This window comes from Vigna umbellata, chromosome 6 (assembly GCF_029865625.1).
Source record: "Vigna umbellata cultivar VRB3 chromosome 6, Vumbellata_1.0, whole genome shotgun sequence".
NCBI lineage: Eukaryota > Viridiplantae > Streptophyta > Magnoliopsida > Fabales > Fabaceae > Vigna > Vigna umbellata.
Window position 1 is genome coordinate 10,404,559 of NC_142170.1, and position 17,423 is coordinate 10,421,981.

The 17,423-nt window shown below is 34.2% G+C and overlaps 2 protein-coding genes and 1 pseudogene across 2 annotated transcripts; 1 reads left to right on the forward strand and 2 right to left on the reverse strand.

The window, feature by feature from the left end:
* Positions 1 to 220: 220 nt before the first annotated feature.
* On the reverse strand, positions 221 to 1,642 carry LOC124844388 (A20/AN1-like zinc finger family protein). Its single transcript, XM_088092343.1, has 2 exons — positions 1,251 to 1,642; positions 221 to 1,149 (listed from the first exon to the last, which is right to left on the reverse strand). The coding sequence occupies exon 2, from the start codon at positions 1,135 to 1,137 to the stop codon at positions 667 to 669; it is 471 nt and encodes a 156-aa protein (XP_087948469.1). The 5' UTR covers positions 1,138 to 1,149; positions 1,251 to 1,642; the 3' UTR covers positions 221 to 666.
* An 8,708-nt stretch (positions 1,643 to 10,350) lies between these two features.
* On the forward strand, positions 10,351 to 17,258 carry LOC124844384 (protein SUPPRESSOR OF K(+) TRANSPORT GROWTH DEFECT 1). The gene is made up of 8 exons (XM_047321309.2): positions 10,351 to 11,090; positions 11,219 to 11,324; positions 14,940 to 15,138; positions 16,060 to 16,128; positions 16,212 to 16,286; positions 16,386 to 16,484; positions 16,573 to 16,728; positions 16,883 to 17,258. The coding sequence occupies exons 1-8, from the start codon at positions 10,616 to 10,618 to the stop codon at positions 17,006 to 17,008; spliced, it is 1,305 nt and encodes a 434-aa protein (XP_047177265.1). The 5' UTR covers positions 10,351 to 10,615; the 3' UTR covers positions 17,009 to 17,258.
* On the reverse strand, positions 11,547 to 14,933 carry LOC148196776 (uncharacterized; annotated as a pseudogene).
* Positions 17,259 to 17,423: the final 165 nt, after the last annotated feature.

The following is a 17,423-nucleotide window of genomic DNA, read 5'->3' on the forward strand; positions in this document are numbered from 1 at the left end:
TAAAAAATAAATTAAAATAAAGCATGTGATCATACATTAAGATTGAGATTTAAAAAGAGTTATTAGGAAATGGTATTTATTAAGGTCATTTCAGAAGAATTTAGCTTAATCTAATGAAAAATTATGGGATAAGTTATGTTGAGGATTTATACATATAAAAATTAACATTTAAAATATATACAAATTGATGCGATTTGGAGGATATAAAGGGCTTCGAAAATGTTCAAAAATGGGCATTTATTGCTTACGATAAACTTGACTAATGAAAATATAATTTTGGTGAACCCCACCTAACATTGAACCGCTTACAACTTTTCTAACGTGAAGGAAAAGCTACCGGCCCACGGGTTTGCAAAAGAATTATTATTTTTAATTCAATTATTGATGTAAGGGATTAAAATTAATTGATTTAGGAGGATAAATAAAAAGAATTAGAAACCGCTTTCAAACCAGGTGAATGAAATTGAAATGTTTTTAAATTTAATTTACAATGACAACGCAACCACATAGCAATGACCCACCCACCCACTCACCCACCGAATAATACGGGCGCCCGTTCGTGACACCCACGTCACGGGTCAATCATCCGACCCGAATTCCACATCGGCAACCACCAACTTGATAAACACGAAATTACCATAACACCCTTCGTCGTTCGTTTCCATTTCAGATCTTCTCGAGCTTCTCGCCCTTCACCACCGGATTCGCCTTCGCGATCTGGTCCCTCCCCATCCCCTTGAAGTCGAACTCGCACGCGTGCTGCTCAGGGTAACGGTGCGTCCCGCAAAGCATCATCCCGCACCGGCACTTGAACCCCGTCAACCCCACGCGCCGCCTGCACGTCATACAGCGGTTCTGCAGCGGCGCCTTAGCCTCTTCCGTCGCGCGTGGCACTTCCTCAACCACAGCAGAAGCCGGATCCGCCGACTTCGAAGAAGACGGTTCAGAAACCGGCGCCGGAGGCGCCGGAAGAACAAGAGACTGATTCAGAACCATCTTCGCGTTAGAAGATTGCTGCTCATTGAGCTGCAAATCGCGGTAACACTTCGAGCACAGATTCTGCGTGGCAGGGCTGCCAAAGAAACCGCAATTGTTGACGCACAAGCGTGGTGCCTGGCATCGGTGTTCTTCCGCCATTTTTCTAGCAACCTGAAACACGATGAGAACCGATACGTCAGAAACGTGAGATTTGATATCGAAACCCTGAAAAGAAACGCAGAAAGGGAAAAAAGAAAGCGATAGATTATTACCGTTGAGGAGAAAGATTATTAGGTTAACGAATCTGCGGAAAACGGGAAAATGGAGGGAGAAATAAAAGGAGGAAAAGGAGAGGTTGGTGGTTATAAGAGAAACAAAGGAAGGAATCTAGAATTTGAAGGAAAGTCCCAAAGAAAAGAACCTCCACGCGCACACGACACACCAACGATCTGAAGAAAATTCCAGATACGCTTCTCTCCTTCTTCTTCTTCTCTCTATTTTTTAACTTTTTATCTTTCTGCTTTTTCTCGGTTTGGGCCTTGTATTGAATTCCTTAAAACTAGTTTCCGTTTGTACCAAACAGAGCGCAAAGAAACGCGTGCCTCTATCGTAACGCGTTAGCGAAACGGTCTTTTTAAGGAGCCTCCTTCTCTCCTCTCTCTCTCTCTCTCTAGGTTAGCCGTATGGGGTCATGATTCGGTATCTTCTCGAAGCCGTCTACGCCACGCTACTACTTTCCCTTATTGTTATTAATTCTCATAATTATGCCATTTACTCTCTTTTTTATCACACCCTTTTCTTAATTTAAAATCTTAAATTAAAACCATAAAATATTGTACAAAAATAATTAGAATTTAAAATCTCTTGGAAGGGTTAAGAGTGCAATTTGAGGGTGAAACATACGGCGCCGCGGATAAGACACGAGGCCACCAGATTTTGAACGTACGCGTTCTGAGCCGTTGATTCGTTCATTTTCTTGAAAAAATAAAAGAAAAGAAAAAGGTTTGACATTAGGATGCATTGTATAGTGTATGATAGGAGTCGTGTGGAATTGACAAGTCGAATGTTGTTTGCCTCGGAAAATGGTTATTTACATATCATTATCGTCAACTGGCTGATGTGACCTCCCGTTTAATTAACCCACTTTGCATAAATAATTATCTTTTTGTTTCTGCTTAACCATGTTTTTTTCTTAATGATTAATTAATCCCATTTTTTAATGGCGTCAATTGAATTTTCAAATGACATAAATAACATGAGAATTTCATAATTGTGCTACTTAGATCTCGAGTATATAATAATAATGGTGTGATTTTAGTTCTTTTCTCTGTTACAAGTTTATATTATTTTTGAATGGTTTCGTTAACGAAATAAAATTTTAAAGAAATATGAAGTGATATTTTATGAAATAATAAAATTATATTTATTATTGTAAATTAATTTTGATTCTTTTGTATTTTCTCACAAATCAAGATTATCTATATAAACGAATCGAACTCACTTTTTAACCCCCATTAATTACACCACACAAAAATGTAATATGGTGCCAATTTCCCATATGTTAGCAAGATTTTGATAAGGTGATAATGTATTAAACGAAATTCACCTGAAAGTCATTAAACAAAAATATATAACAATAGTTAATAATTTAGTGAAATATTATACTAAAATATTCATTATTATTAATATTTTACTCATTCATAATTTACTCAGTTACTTAAATGAATTTACCATTAAGATCGAATGGTCACAGAGTTTGATTCGAGTTTCAGCAGGATTTAGAACCTTCATTCAAAATATTCGAAGTTGTCCGCTCCATCATTCGATTGCGCGTCTTCTCTCTTCTCCTTGTCCAAGCCGTGAGGGAGGGTACCTGCAAAAGACACTCTGACGCTCAAGTCAGTGACCTTGCGTAATAATCTTGTAATCAAGATTAGTTATCAGAGTTTCTAAGTTCAGTTCCAGTTACCTTATTTAAGACAAATATTTATAAATTATAATGAGCTTACCGTTAGGTCTGACTTATTAATCACCAATGAATGACGTTATGAATTGTCAATAAATGACAATTATTTTCATTAACTCCCCGACAGTTATTACCATTGATTACCTTAACTGTCAATAAATGACAATTATTTTCATTAACTCCCGGCAGTTATTACCATTGATTACCTTAACGGCTGTTTTTACCGACCGATTCATTGACCTGAGAGGTATCATCGGTCAGCCGACTCTTTTGCACCTTTACCGTTCGGTCGACTATGAGCCCATAGTAACAGATGGGTTAAATGTCAAGCAATTAGTTATAGTGTTAAACAAAATGGGGTAGAGTGTGATTACCAGTAATTGGACCGTAATTAGGTTGTTGTTAAGTGAAAGTCCACTCTGAAATTTATAAATATAGGTTGAGGTACCTTATGTAGATATTCTTTGAACGGTTTGAAAGAACGACTACAAAATAACTTAGAATGAAGACAAAATTTTGACCCTTTTTCCTACTCTTTAAACGTTGAACATTAACTTCGATCTGTTACCTTGAAACAAATATCACATCATCATTTCTTATAGTTAGAAATATCTTTTATTAAAAAATTGTGTAATTAAAATTTTAAATATAGTTATTTATTTTATAACAATATTGTATCATCTAAGTCGTCCCCTTCAGTCGGTCGGTCTGTAACCATAATTAACCTTAATTACATCATTTAATCAAGTTTATTGGTAAGTCTTGCTTATTAAGTTTTGGGTTGTAATTATAGAAATGTTAATCACAAGCCCTATAAATACGAGTGAAAGGTAGAAACGTAAGGGATTGCATTTATTACGAAATTTAAGATTGAACTATGACTCTTATCGGTTACATGACTGACTTGAGCGAGCATCGAACTATCTTTAACAAGTACCTACCTGTACGGTTTAAAGTATGTGAAAGAGTGTTTTGTGACGATCCTCGACCATATACCTGAAATAAAATGATAACAAAAAAATCAACCTAAAAGCATTTTAATCTTTTTATTATATAGTTTTTCATTTTTTTTTCAAAAATAAAAAATTCCATCTAAACCAAATACTTACAATCAAAATGGTTCTTTTAAAATTCCAAAAAAAAACATTTGTCTCTACTGGGTATTGTTTTTTTTAGTACTTGTACAACTGTATGTTCGTGTGATAAATTATAACGATCTTAATCAAACATAGACACATGAAATAAAGTGTGGACTAACATAAAAATACGTAACCCACAATTTAAATATATATATATATATCACAAGTTATTCACATTCATATTATCAAATAATATCCAACACAAAGTCGCTGACTCATGTAGAATCAAAGGTTCATGCAAAATATGAGTTAACTCACATAAAGGTGTCAACTTACATAAAATTATGGTATATCTTAACTCACGTAGAGTTTCCAGTTATGTTTGACACATAGAAATTATCGTCATTCACTTACACATAGATATTTATAGAACTCACTATTGCAAAAATGACTACTAGGTACATAGAGACTTATAATGTCTTTAGTGTTCACTTATGCTGTGTTTACTTGGGGGTGATTGGAGGAGATGATTTGGGGGAGAGTGATTGAATGAATTTGAGGGTAAATTTTTTTGTGTTTATTTGAGTAGATTTGGAGGTAATTGAGAGTGGATTTAGAGGTAAAGTTTGTGAGAATTAGTGTAGGATTTGATTGATGTGACAGTTTTTAAAAATTTGTTTAATTGGTATAAATTAAAGATTACCAAAATGCCCATAGTTATTAAAGTTATCAGTATAAGCATTATTGTATTTGATATATTTATGTTGTTTTAAGAAATGCGAAAATTGTTGTCCCCGAAGATAAGAAAGTTCATGCATAATGAGTCTAAAATATTATAAAGGATTATGTATTGATCTAAAAGTAATAAGTGTGTCATACAAAGATGGTAAATGGGTGAGGGAAATAACATATAATTTATCTGTCACCAACTTCACACCTGCAAATCTTCAAGAACCCGTCTTATTCACTTTAAGTCTCTTTTCATCTTTCTTTGTTTATCGGAGAAGCTACCCCATCTTTTCATGCTTCTACAAATATTATATCTACAGATTAATGCAGCCACATTTCACATGACCTGAGAATTTTCTCATGGCTTCTCCATGTGTTCAAGAGCTCCATATTCATCACTTCACCATTCCTATAACCATTGATAGAATGTCATATGTTATGTCGTCAATGCCTATTCCTGTTCTAGAGTAGCTGATCCAAAATCAGAAGCACCCACGACCATGACGGACAACTTCGTCTTCATCATCATCGACCATGGGATGCTGGCTGCATCCTCCTTCATCACGAACACCATCGTCTTCATCGTCAATGACGTTGCATCCTCCAACGACGCTACATCCTCCATCATCAACGACAACTTCCTCGAGTGCTTCAACGACCATGTGATGGTGGTTGCATCCTTCACCGGTCCGTCAGGCTTCCACCACCAACCTTCCAACCAAATCGCATCAGCCTGCAACACGCATCAGCCATGCACGAGGGAGGAAGAATGTTGGGGAACCAATTACTACTCCTCAACCATTAATTGGAACCGAATACAACGCATTTTTCAAAGCTGGAACCGAATACAAGAACGTAGAACCGAATACGTTATTCTTTGCAATTTCTTGAAGGAGTGGAACCGGATACGCGTAATGGAACCGAATACAACTCCATCTTCATTTTTTTCTCACCACTAGAACCGGTCACCAGATTTGTGGAACCGAATACACGCCCATGAACCACCTCTTCTTCAAGCACAACTACTTCAGTAAAGTTCATCTTCATCCATCAAGTTGTCATCAACACCAAGCTGCAATCAACCCCATTCTTCGTCTTCTCAACCACATCCAACCAACCTGCAACAACCACATCTAAATCACAAAAATATATTACCTCCGATCAACTCCCTTGTTGCACATCGAAACTGCAAAGTTACTCCTCACATGGCCACACAGTTTACTCCTCACATGACCACAATAACTTTTCTTTCTCGTCAATGCACAGTACACGCTTCTTCCTTCGTGATATTTAACAAACTCATGAGGGCACACACGTAATTTGCGAAGAAATCAGCGTAAATCTCCTCGTTTAAGCAAGATGAAAAAAAGAGTCCCATCTTGCAAATTACTACATTTCGTTGCTCACAAATCCGTGCAAACGAACACCTTCTGCCGCGCAAATCATCGCTCTCTTCTCTCGTTGCACACTGTTTCACCTTCAAGAAGACACGGCGTTAAAAACCTTACAAAATCGTTTATACTCACATTGATATTGACGGAGTCCATTCATGATCACACAAAGACTTATTCCTACTCTTACCAGGATTGACAAATGTATTTTTGTTGTACAAAAGAGCCGTGGAAATCTACCTATGTTGGCGTTCTTGTCCAACTCCTACATTAGTAATATGCATTATTGTGGATTATCGCTTTTAGATGTATATTATAGGCTAATTATATATATGGACAACTATTTTTATTAATATCTGTTAAATATTATAATGCGTGTACTATCCGTGGTATATTTTATTTTCTGCCACTCTCTCTCTTCATAAAACATTAAACACAAACAATAAAGTATTTACAGTCAACGATTAAATAAATAGTATGACTAATGGTATGTTTGGTAGAAAAAAATAAAATATCAGTATTATGAAAATAAAGATAATTTCAGGGGAAGATAAATAAAAAGTCGAATGGTACAATCATTGGTGTGGAGAAATGCATTTGTAACTTTAACTTACATCCCTACCCTAAATGGAATCATGATGCATATATTTTTTATACATCATAGACTTTTCTTCAATGAAATTGTTGCTGTTTGGAAAGGAATAAATGAACTTGTCTTCTTCTCTTTTAACAATTTCTAAAGGCGCCATTCACAAAATTATTGTGATACACCTTTTTACCTTACATTTCAAGGTCACTAAGCAACCACTAAAATTAAAAAAATTACTTAGCTAAATTTCAAATAATTTATAAATTTAATTTTTTAATTTTTTTTATTAAATATTTAGCATTTTTATATTTTTTAAATCAATATTATGGTTTAACATTTTTCAGTGAGTGTAGTTTTTTTTGTCCGTAAAAGAAAAGGAAGTGAAGATGTAATTTTTTTATAGACAATATTAGTTGTTAGTGTTTATCAGTGAAAGATTAAATTCATAATTTCTTTCATCCTCAATCTAAATCCACAAATTTATATATTTAAATTGTTATTGGAGTAATTGAATTCACAATCTATTTTATATATTTTTTTCAACTTTTATCACTAAGTCATCTTTCTATTTCCTTAAAGTAAATATGTGATTATTTGAATTGATAAAAAAGAATAAGAAATGAAGATATTTGAAATCAAAGTTTACTAAAGTTAATGAAATATATGATATGTATGATAAATTAAAAATTATAATAAATTTGTTATGCATACAAAGTTATATTTTAAAATGATAATACCCATTTTCCCGTAATTTTTCTCCTTTTGGCAAAGAAAGTTTATAACCAAATTTGTTTCCACTGACTTAGATTTTAGATCCGACACTAGCATGATGAAATTATATTTATTCTTTTTCATCCTTTTAATAAAAATAATATCCCACTTATTACTTTTATATTAATCATAAAGTTATTTTCATATTAATGATATGATCTTTTATTTATTATTTTAAATAAAAAATTTAAATAACAAAAATTTAATTAAAAATATAAATATTAAATTATTAAATATTTTCAACGAAAAATCAATTAAAAATACAAATATCGTAAAACTCAATTAAAACTTAAAAAACAAACATGTTATTTTATATTCGGATCAAGATAGAAAAAATAACGAGTCTAATATGTCATATGATAATTTTTTGGTGAATAAAACTGTGTTTTCATCTCTTTTAACTTGTCCATGTTTTCTTACCTTGTAAAGAAAATGTAAAAGTGAAAATTAATATCAGCTGTGAATGTAAATGCATAAATTATTTCTAAATTACTTAAATAATTTTACAGACTGATTTTATGTATTGATTTAATTTTTAAATTTAATAACACTAAATTTAAATACTCCAGTGACTAAAAAATTAAAAGAATTACATTAAAGAGTATATAAATACGGATTAAGCGTAAGTACACTTGTAAAACTTGAATTACATTCGTGGTTTTTTGACATGAGTTCCAAGAAAATGAAAATTTGGGAATAATCTTATTTGAGAATTTAATTAAAAAGTATTATTATGTTTATTGACATTGGAATTCTATATTGTATATCAAAATCTATTATTTATAAGAAGTCTTAAATGTCATGACCATAATTCAAAATATCATATTTACAACATTTTTAATTAATTAACTAGTAATTAATTTTTAATAATATAGGAAAATATTTATTGGCTTGAATGTTTTTTATCTCTATATTTAAGCCAAAATTGATTTTGGACTTTCAGTTTCAATGGTAACAGTTATTTTAGTTATCTAACTAAAATTTGTACTTATTGTTTTCTAATTTATGATTTTCTTTTAGTTATAGATAAAGATCAAAAAAATTATTTGCAAAATAGAAAGATTAAAAATGAACACAACTATTTTTTTTTAAATTACGTCTTAATTCTTTATAAAATATTTTTTTTTTCATTATGGCGATATTGAAATTAAAATATTCATAAAAATATTTTATTGGCCCATATATTTTTTTTTTGAAAAATTTAAATTTGGTTATCAAATTTTGATTAATTTTGAAAATGTGTAATAAATAAGCTTAAATCGTTAATAACGTTTAAATCGTTAACAATAAATCATAATAAACATGTTTATGTGACGTATTTTTATGAGGTGAAATTTTAATTTGTTTGCGTAACATTATATTAGAATTACAAAAAGTTGATGTTAGGTTATTTTGGTTTCAAAACACATAATTAGTCAAAGGGTGAGGGTGAAAGTGCGAAAAACTTGGAGGAAATGAAAAAAACTTTGTATATTTTACATTTCTACTTATTTTACTTTTTGATACCTTAATATCTTATGCAAACCATACAAGAATTTCTCTCAAGTTGATCAGAAATTTTTTGTTATACACTTGGTTAAGATCTAGGTTCACCATAATAACTATCACATTGATAAATAATATGTGTGAAGTTTTTAAGAGTGTATTAGTAGTTCATAGTATGATTAAGTTCATATTATGAGCATGTTGAAAGATATTAGAGTTTATAGAGGAGATCCACTACCAACAAATAAAAATAACTCATTTAAAGGTTTAATTTGTCCTAAAATTTTAGGCCTTGTTCACTTGAGTGGATTTGAGGGAGAGTAATTGAGGGGATTTGAGAGGATTTGAAAATAAATTTTTTTGTTGATTATTTGAGTGAATTTGGAGGTAAATGAGATTGGATTTGGAAGTAAATTTTTTTAATCTGTCACGTCAATAAAATCCTATACTGATTCTCACAAACTTTACTTCCAACTTCATTCTCACTTACCTCCAAATTGACTCAAATAAACAACAAAAAAATTTATTTTCAAATCCTCTCAAATCCCCTCAATTACTCTCCCTCAAATCCACTCAAGTGAACAAGGCCTTAAAAAAACTTCAAAAATTTATGTCTAAACATTAATTCACAAAACAAAAATGGTCTAATTTTTCAACATTTTCAAAATTAGTGTAATCAGAAAAGCAAGATTTTTGAAAAAAAAAACCGACGAGAACCAACTATTTTAACCTGAAATTTAAAACTTCATTTAAGTTATTTAAAATCCCGATTGATAAATTGTTATTTATATACATCAAGAAGAAAATATATAAAAATACATTAAAAACAAAACTTATACTATCAAATAAATAATAAAATAAGGAAATAAAATTAATTTATTGATATTGTTTGGTATTACTTAAAAAAGAAAATAAAATTATGGGTCAACTTCTATTTGCCATCCTTTCGAATTGAAAAAAATAAAAACTTTTGTAACTAAAAGACCAAATTATCCTTATGTTTATATTCCTTATATTTTTATCATCCATGTTTGTATAATTTTGTATTTAAACTTCTTTTCCCTTAATTCTTTCTGACTAATTTTCACAATTATTTAACTTTTTATTCATTTCTTTTCTCTAATATTTTTTCTTCTTCTTAAACCTCGCATACAGCAATGTCCCCTTTTTCCAGTATTTAGAATTTTTTTAAGCGATTATAAAATAAATTTGAAGTTCAACGATGAATGAAAAATATTTTAGATTAAATAACAGTGTAATTTTCTTTTTAAATTTATCAAGAAAAAATGCATTTTAAAATATCACAATAAAACGCAACGCATTAGGTGGTAGTCTCTCAGCCACCCCCATGGATGGAAAATTCACACAAAATAAGCGAAACGCGTATTTTTGGGTGTAAAATTACAAAACCAAACATTGCGTTTTTCTCTACTCTTTTTCCCCTTCTGTCCTCGAATTTCCGATCAGTTCCGATTCTTACAACTAGGGTTTGGAAATCGACTACCACACTTTCTCCCTATTCGCCCAACGCACGATCGCGATGCAGCTCTAGGGTTCTTCCTTTCCCCCCACTCGCGAATCCGAAGTCTCGATTATCGTACATGCCATCGGTGGTGACCGCAAGAAGATGTATAGCAATTTCAAGGAGCAGGCGATAGAGTACGTGAAGCAGGCCGTGCAGGAAGACAATGCTGGGAACTACGCGAAAGCGTTTCCTCTCTACATGAACGCCTTGGAGTACTTCAAGACGCATCTCAAGTACGAGAAGAACCCTAAGATCAAGGAAGCCATCACGCAGAAATTCACCGAGTACCTGCGCCGGGCCGAAGAGATTCGAGCCGTCCTCGACGACGGAGGTCCAGGCCCGGCTTCTAACGGGGACGCCGCCGTAGCCGCCAGGCCCAAGACCAAGCCCAAGGATGGTGAAGGTGGTGGCGATGGGGAGGACCCCGAGCAAGCCAAGCTTAGGGCTGGCCTCAACTCGGCCATCGTGAGGGAGAAGCCCAACGTGAAGTGGAACGACGTCGCAGGGTTGGAGAGCGCAAAGCAGGCCTTGCAGGAGGCTGTGATTTTACCTGTGAAGTTCCCTCAGTTCTTTACTGGTGGGTTCACTAGGTTGTACGAATCCTGAATCAGAATGAGTTGCATTTTGTCTGAGAAGTGTGAAGAGATTTTCTTGTTTGGAATTTGGTTGAATGTTTGATGTGTTTCCCTTTGGTTTCTTGTTCAGGGAAACGACGTCCCTGGAGAGCCTTTTTGTTGTATGGACCTCCTGGAACGGGAAAATCTTATTTAGCGAAGGCAGTTGCAACAGAAGCTGAGTCCACATTTTTCAGGTAAAATTGTTGATTCTACGGTTAAAGTGAAGGATGGAGTTTATAGAACTAAATAACCTTTATGAAAAGCCGTTGGAATGGATTCTGATTCGTAAGTTAAAGAATGCATGTATCTCAATTTCCGCACTGCATACCATTTTATAGGCATTAAGACTTGAATTCAAAGTAGTTAAATTCAGGTATTTATCTAAAATCAGGAGGGGGGGGGGGGGGGGGGGTGGTCTTAATAAGATTTTACAGAATCCAAATGCATCAAATTCATAAGTAATAACCCATAAAGTAGTATAAAACTTAATAAATTCTACAACACAGGTACACAAAACATTTTACGGCATAATCTGACAACTGTGCTTGCATTATAATCATAAGCATCTACTGTTTGATCCTCATTTTGAACTCCATCTACTTTGCTAACCAAATTCTCCTTGTCGTGATCACCAACTATCTCCTCTCCAACTTGTTCTTAAGCCAAGTTGTCATCTCCATTTCATCTTGATTTGAAATATATGGTGCCACGGTGTAAACCTTCAATATCATCATCATTTTCTGCTCATCATTAGACCAGACATCAGGAAGATCCAACACTGGAGTTCTTCTAGCTTACTTCTTTTTAATAAATTTTAAAACTAGCCATGAATACATCAGTTGTTGTCTTTTGCTTTAAGTGGTTCTTTCTGTTTTGACTTTTGACAAATACAAATAATGCTAACATAGGCTGTTTGGTAAGGATTCTTAAGTAGACTTTAAGCCTATCACAACTTCATGAAACTTGTTTGTAAGGTTTGCATTCACTTTTATACTATAATTTGGTTAGATCTCTAGTTGATGTGAGATCTTTAACACACCTATTGACTATGCTGATTGAGCATCTCAAGTGTGGGACTAGTTATTTGTGGGTGGTTTGACAGTGGTCTAATATCGGGTGACACGATGGGCCTAGCAAACACTCATTACGACAGCCTGCTCTTGTACTATTTTACAAAATGGACCTTATGTTTAATTTAATCTCATAAAATCAACTTGTGAGGTTCTGTTTGCACCAACTTGTTACTGTAATTTGACCATATTGTAGTTGATGTGAGATCTCTAACACTAATAAATGCATTACAATTCATATGCCACATCTTAAAAATATTACCGTGTCCAATTATATTCTTGCCCTGAGGAGCTGCATATCATGCTTAATGTTATTGGCAAATCTTTTGATCTCTGTATGGCCATCAAACATCTCAAACGATTTGCTCTCTGTTTTACACATGTGGTACACATCAATGGACTTCAAAAAGTTATTCCTTTAGGGGCTGCTAACCAGAAATATAAAATTGTCAATCAACGATTATTGTGCAATCACTTTCCAAACAGCTTTAGGTTCCTCATGTCAGTTAATGAAAATGTTTAGATTTGGCCGTCTCTTGTCAGTCCACGAATCAGTCATGCTTCCAAACAGTTTTATCTTCTTCATTAGCCTCCACTGTAAACTTCATTTATTGTTTCAAATGCTCTACTCCTCTAATGTTATGATAGGACAGTGGTTTAATACCTTTTGCTATGGTGCACAATGAATTAACATAATAGAGAATTCTTCACTTCTAGCCACATTGCACTATGCGGCACCTCTGTAGAAAGCCCTTGCAATACTTGACATTCATTCTCTAGTGTACCCTTCTTAAACATGGAGTTGATTGTGTCTTCAGAGCCAAATGCGTTTATGATTTCAACATTCTCTACGCCATCCACTTCATTGTTTTTTTTTTCTCTTTTCAGCTGACACTCCTTTACCACCCTTGATTTTGTCTAAAACCAGCCAAAACTCCCAATGACTCCATTTTCACATATTTTGGAGCAGCTTTGCAAGGTTCAACATTCTGAATTGGTTGAGAGAAGTGTTGGTTAAACCTATATATTTCTCCAGTATATACTTTTTGACAGAATATGCATTGAAACTTTGTAGTACCTGCATACTCCCATCCCACATCAGATTCCATTGAACAAATCTATAAAAGTTAAGCTAACGGTGGAGCATCCTGCACAGTATTACCACCAGCACTTTAGCTTTTACCAGCCCCACCGTTTCATGGTCATCACCCCTTGTGAAGCCATCTTCACTTTAGTTCAAAACTCTAAACAAGACGACTGAGCGGTATAGTCATGGTTATCAAACTTGTGAGTTAACTCGTTAACTCAAACGAGTTTACATGCCCAGTCATGGCTTTTGAGTCAAATCGCAAGCAAACTTGTTTTCAAGTAAAATCGGATGTAGAATCGATTAACTTGTTCAAACTTGTGAGTTTGTAAGTGATTTAGTGAGTTCGACGAGAAAAAAATTTAAACCCTAAAAAAAGTTTTTTGGGGGGCGTTTGTGAAGAAAACACGCTAGATCAGGGCTCCAATGTTTTATTATTAAGCCCCTTCTTCCTTCTTTTGAATTGCTTTCAATCGTGCCACTGCATCACCCTCTCTCGCACTCACGTCACTCTCTCTTGCCATTATGCTCGTCGTCAATGTTACGCTCACCATTGTTGTCGTTGGTCGTTGCCCTAGCTTGCTCTGTTGCAATTGCTTGTTGTGGTGCCCTTGCTTGTCATTGCCCAGTCACACCTGCACTGTTTTTGTGTAAGTGAAGTTATTTTGAGTTATATTCAGCCCCTGCCCTCTTTTGTGTATTTGTTTAAGTGGAGTTAGATTGATTTGACTTGATAATTATTCTCCACTCCACCAAAAACAATGCTTATTTATATTATATTTTATAATTGTGGTGAAAAATTGAAATTGGAAGAATGTTGGGGGAATGGATCAAATTCAACTGAGAGTAATCCAAGTGCTGTGGGTAAATATTTGTTAGAACGAGTGCGACGACCAGTGAGCGAGCGCGACGACAATGGTGAGAAAGTGACGTGAGTGCGAGAGGTTGATGCAGTGACACAATTGAAAGCGATTCAAAAGAAGGGGCTTAATACACTGGAGCCCTAATCCAGTGCAGTTTTCTTCACAAACGGCATCCAAACAATTTTGTTTTTGGTTTAAAATTTTCTTCTCGTCAAACTCACCAAATTGCTTGCAAATGTGAGTTTGAACGAGTTAACTGGTTCTACATCTGATTTTACTTAAAAAACGAGTTTGCTTGTAGTTGACTCGAAAGCCATGACTGGGCATGTAAACTCGTCTGAGTTGATGGGTTAACTCGCGAGTTTGATAGCTATTGTTGCATATGTAATAATTCATTTGAAAAATAAAAGTTAAATCCTAAAAGAATGCAATATTTCCTCCTCTTTCGTTTTTGAATCTTATGTTTGCATAAGTTAATTAAAGGAAGTAAAATAAATGTTATTTACCATTTGATTTAACACTTAAATTTCTTGAATCATGATAAATGGTGTCGTACTTTTTCCCATTTTTGTAGCTTTTAGAAGATGACACGTGCATGATTGTAGTTTTCTTCTAATTCACCTTTCCATTTTCTCTATACTTTTTCTTGACAATAGTTCTATTTTGAATTTGAGATATGTTTGATATGATATCTATTCAAAAATGGTCTTTTGAATTGTTGTGAATGTAGGTCCATAAGTGGACATGTTCTTCTTGCAAGCATTTTTAACTTTTGAATTCTTCCATCAGTGTTTCTTCATCAGACCTTGTTTCAAAGTGGATGGGTGAAAGTGAAAAGCTGGTTTCAAATCTTTTCGAAATGGCTCGAGAAAGTGCCCCATCCATCATATTCATTGATGAAATAGATTCCCTATGTGGTCAGCGTGGGGAAGGCAATGAGAGCGAAGCTTCAAGACGAATTAAAACAGAGCTTCTGGTTCAGATGCAGGTATTAGTTTTAATTGTTAGTTGGTTTACTTATGAATTGCAATATTGCATATGCACAACAAGCTGGCAAGTTGCCTTAGTCACAGTTGTATAGCCATATATGTGGAACTATTGTTAACTTAGCTTCAAATCATGATGATAAAACGTAAGTGATTTGATAAATTCTTTGATAAATCCTTTTAAGCGCAAACACATGTGATTAATTTTGAAAAGTGGCTTCCTCCATGGATTATGTCCTCACTTGGCCGGGTGCTTATGAACACATCATACATGCTTCCTTTTTTTGGTTTGAAATTAGACAGGCTAAACCAGTAATCTGTTTAAAACAATTCAGTTAAATTTTTCTTGTTTTTTCATGCGAGGTGGCTATATTAGTTGAAAGGAAAGACTGAGCTAGTTCATATCGGCCCTTGCTACTTGTTTTTGGGTCTTCAATCACGTTTGAGTATATAACTGCAACATTTGGAACTGGCTCTAATTCTACGGTTTCATTAAACCTATAATCAGGATGTTGTTTTCTCTGGTGTTTTTCTTGTTCAAAGCAAATTCTTCACAATTGCTAATATTATATTCACCTTGGAACTAAAGTTGTCCTTGCGGTGTACTTGGCTGTCCTGTCCTGTTTTGTTTGGGCGAAATGTTTGCACTTCACAAATAAAGTTGCATATTTTCAATTGTTCTCTATCTTATGTCTACGTCTCAAAGAAATGCTAGGTTCTGTTCTCTTTTACACTGTTTTATTTTAAGTTAAACCCAGCTGTTGCTACTTTGTATAATATTGTCAGAATATATGGCTTGCTTATCTGTTTTTATTCTCTCGTTTTAATTCATTTTTTTGCTATTAACATCAGGGAAGTTTCCAACATTTTTGGTATATGTTCTCTCTGTTTTATTTAATATAGTTTATCCACTTACATTGTAGGGTGTAGGGCACAATGATCAGAAAGTTCTTGTTCTTGCAGCAACAAATACACCCTATGCCTTAGACCAGGTCAGACAGAAATGATATTTGTTTATGCAATCCCATATAGAATTAATACTATGTTGTTTTCACTACGCCACTTGTAATTGCAGGCAATAAGGCGAAGATTTGATAAGCGCATATATATTCCACTACCAGATTTGAAGGCTCGCCAACACATGTTCAAGGCAAGTACAATGTACTTTGATTGTTGAATGGTGGATTTTGTTGTGCTATACAAATATATGGGTTTAATATGCTATTTTGCGGGCTTAATAAATGAGCAGGTGCATCTGGGAGATACTCCTAATAACTTGACTGAAAGTGATTTTGAGTACTTGGCGAGCAGGACAGAGGGGTTTTCTGGTTCAGATATCTCTGTCTGTGTAAGTTTGCTTTTATGTGAAATGATTGGTTTCATTAATCTTATACTTGATGAATCTCAAGTAAAAAAAAATTGGACTTGCTCTTCAGGTAAAAGATGTGTTATTTGAACCTGTTCGCAAAACCCAAGATGCTATGTTCTTCTTTAAAAATCCCGAGGGTATGTGGATCCCGTGTGGACCAAAGCAACAGGGTTCTGTACAAACCACAATGCAGGATCTTGCTACAAAAGGACTTGCTTCTAAGGTATTTAATGCGTATTGTCTTTTATGGTAGTAGGACTGTTCCAAGTGTCTTCATTTTCTTAATGATAATTGGAGAAGTCGAGTTGTCTTAGGACGAGCTTGTTATATCTCTAATTGAAGCTGGGAAGTGCTTACTACTTTGAAACTTATTGTAGATCCTTCCACCTCCTATTACGAGGACAGATTTTGAGAAGGTACTCGCGAGACAAAGGCCTACAGTAAGCAAATCCGACCTTGATGTTCACGAGAGATTCACGAAGGAGTTTGGAGAGGAAGGTTAATACTGATGGAATTTCACTCCGAAGGGTCCACACTGGTTTCAAATATATTGTTATAACCTGTAATTTATTTAGCTGTTGGATCAAATGAAATGCATCTTTTTCATTTTGTTCTGGGGGATGCAAAAGCCCCTTTTGTATTTTGTACCGAGGTGGATTTATAAAGGTCGATCGATACTCATTTTACTTCTAAATTGTGTATAACAGAATCTGAAATGATTTGAAAAAATAACTTGTGTGATTCTGGTTCTTATGTTTGCTTTGGATGTAGGATAGCCATAGATTTTAGTGCTTTTTAGTTTCGAGACGGATCAGAAACTCAGGAAATATGATGCAGTAAAAATAACTGCTGATGGGACTTACGAAAGACTCTTAATAAAAGATGCCATGTCGACCAGGATATTCTACTTTGCATAAA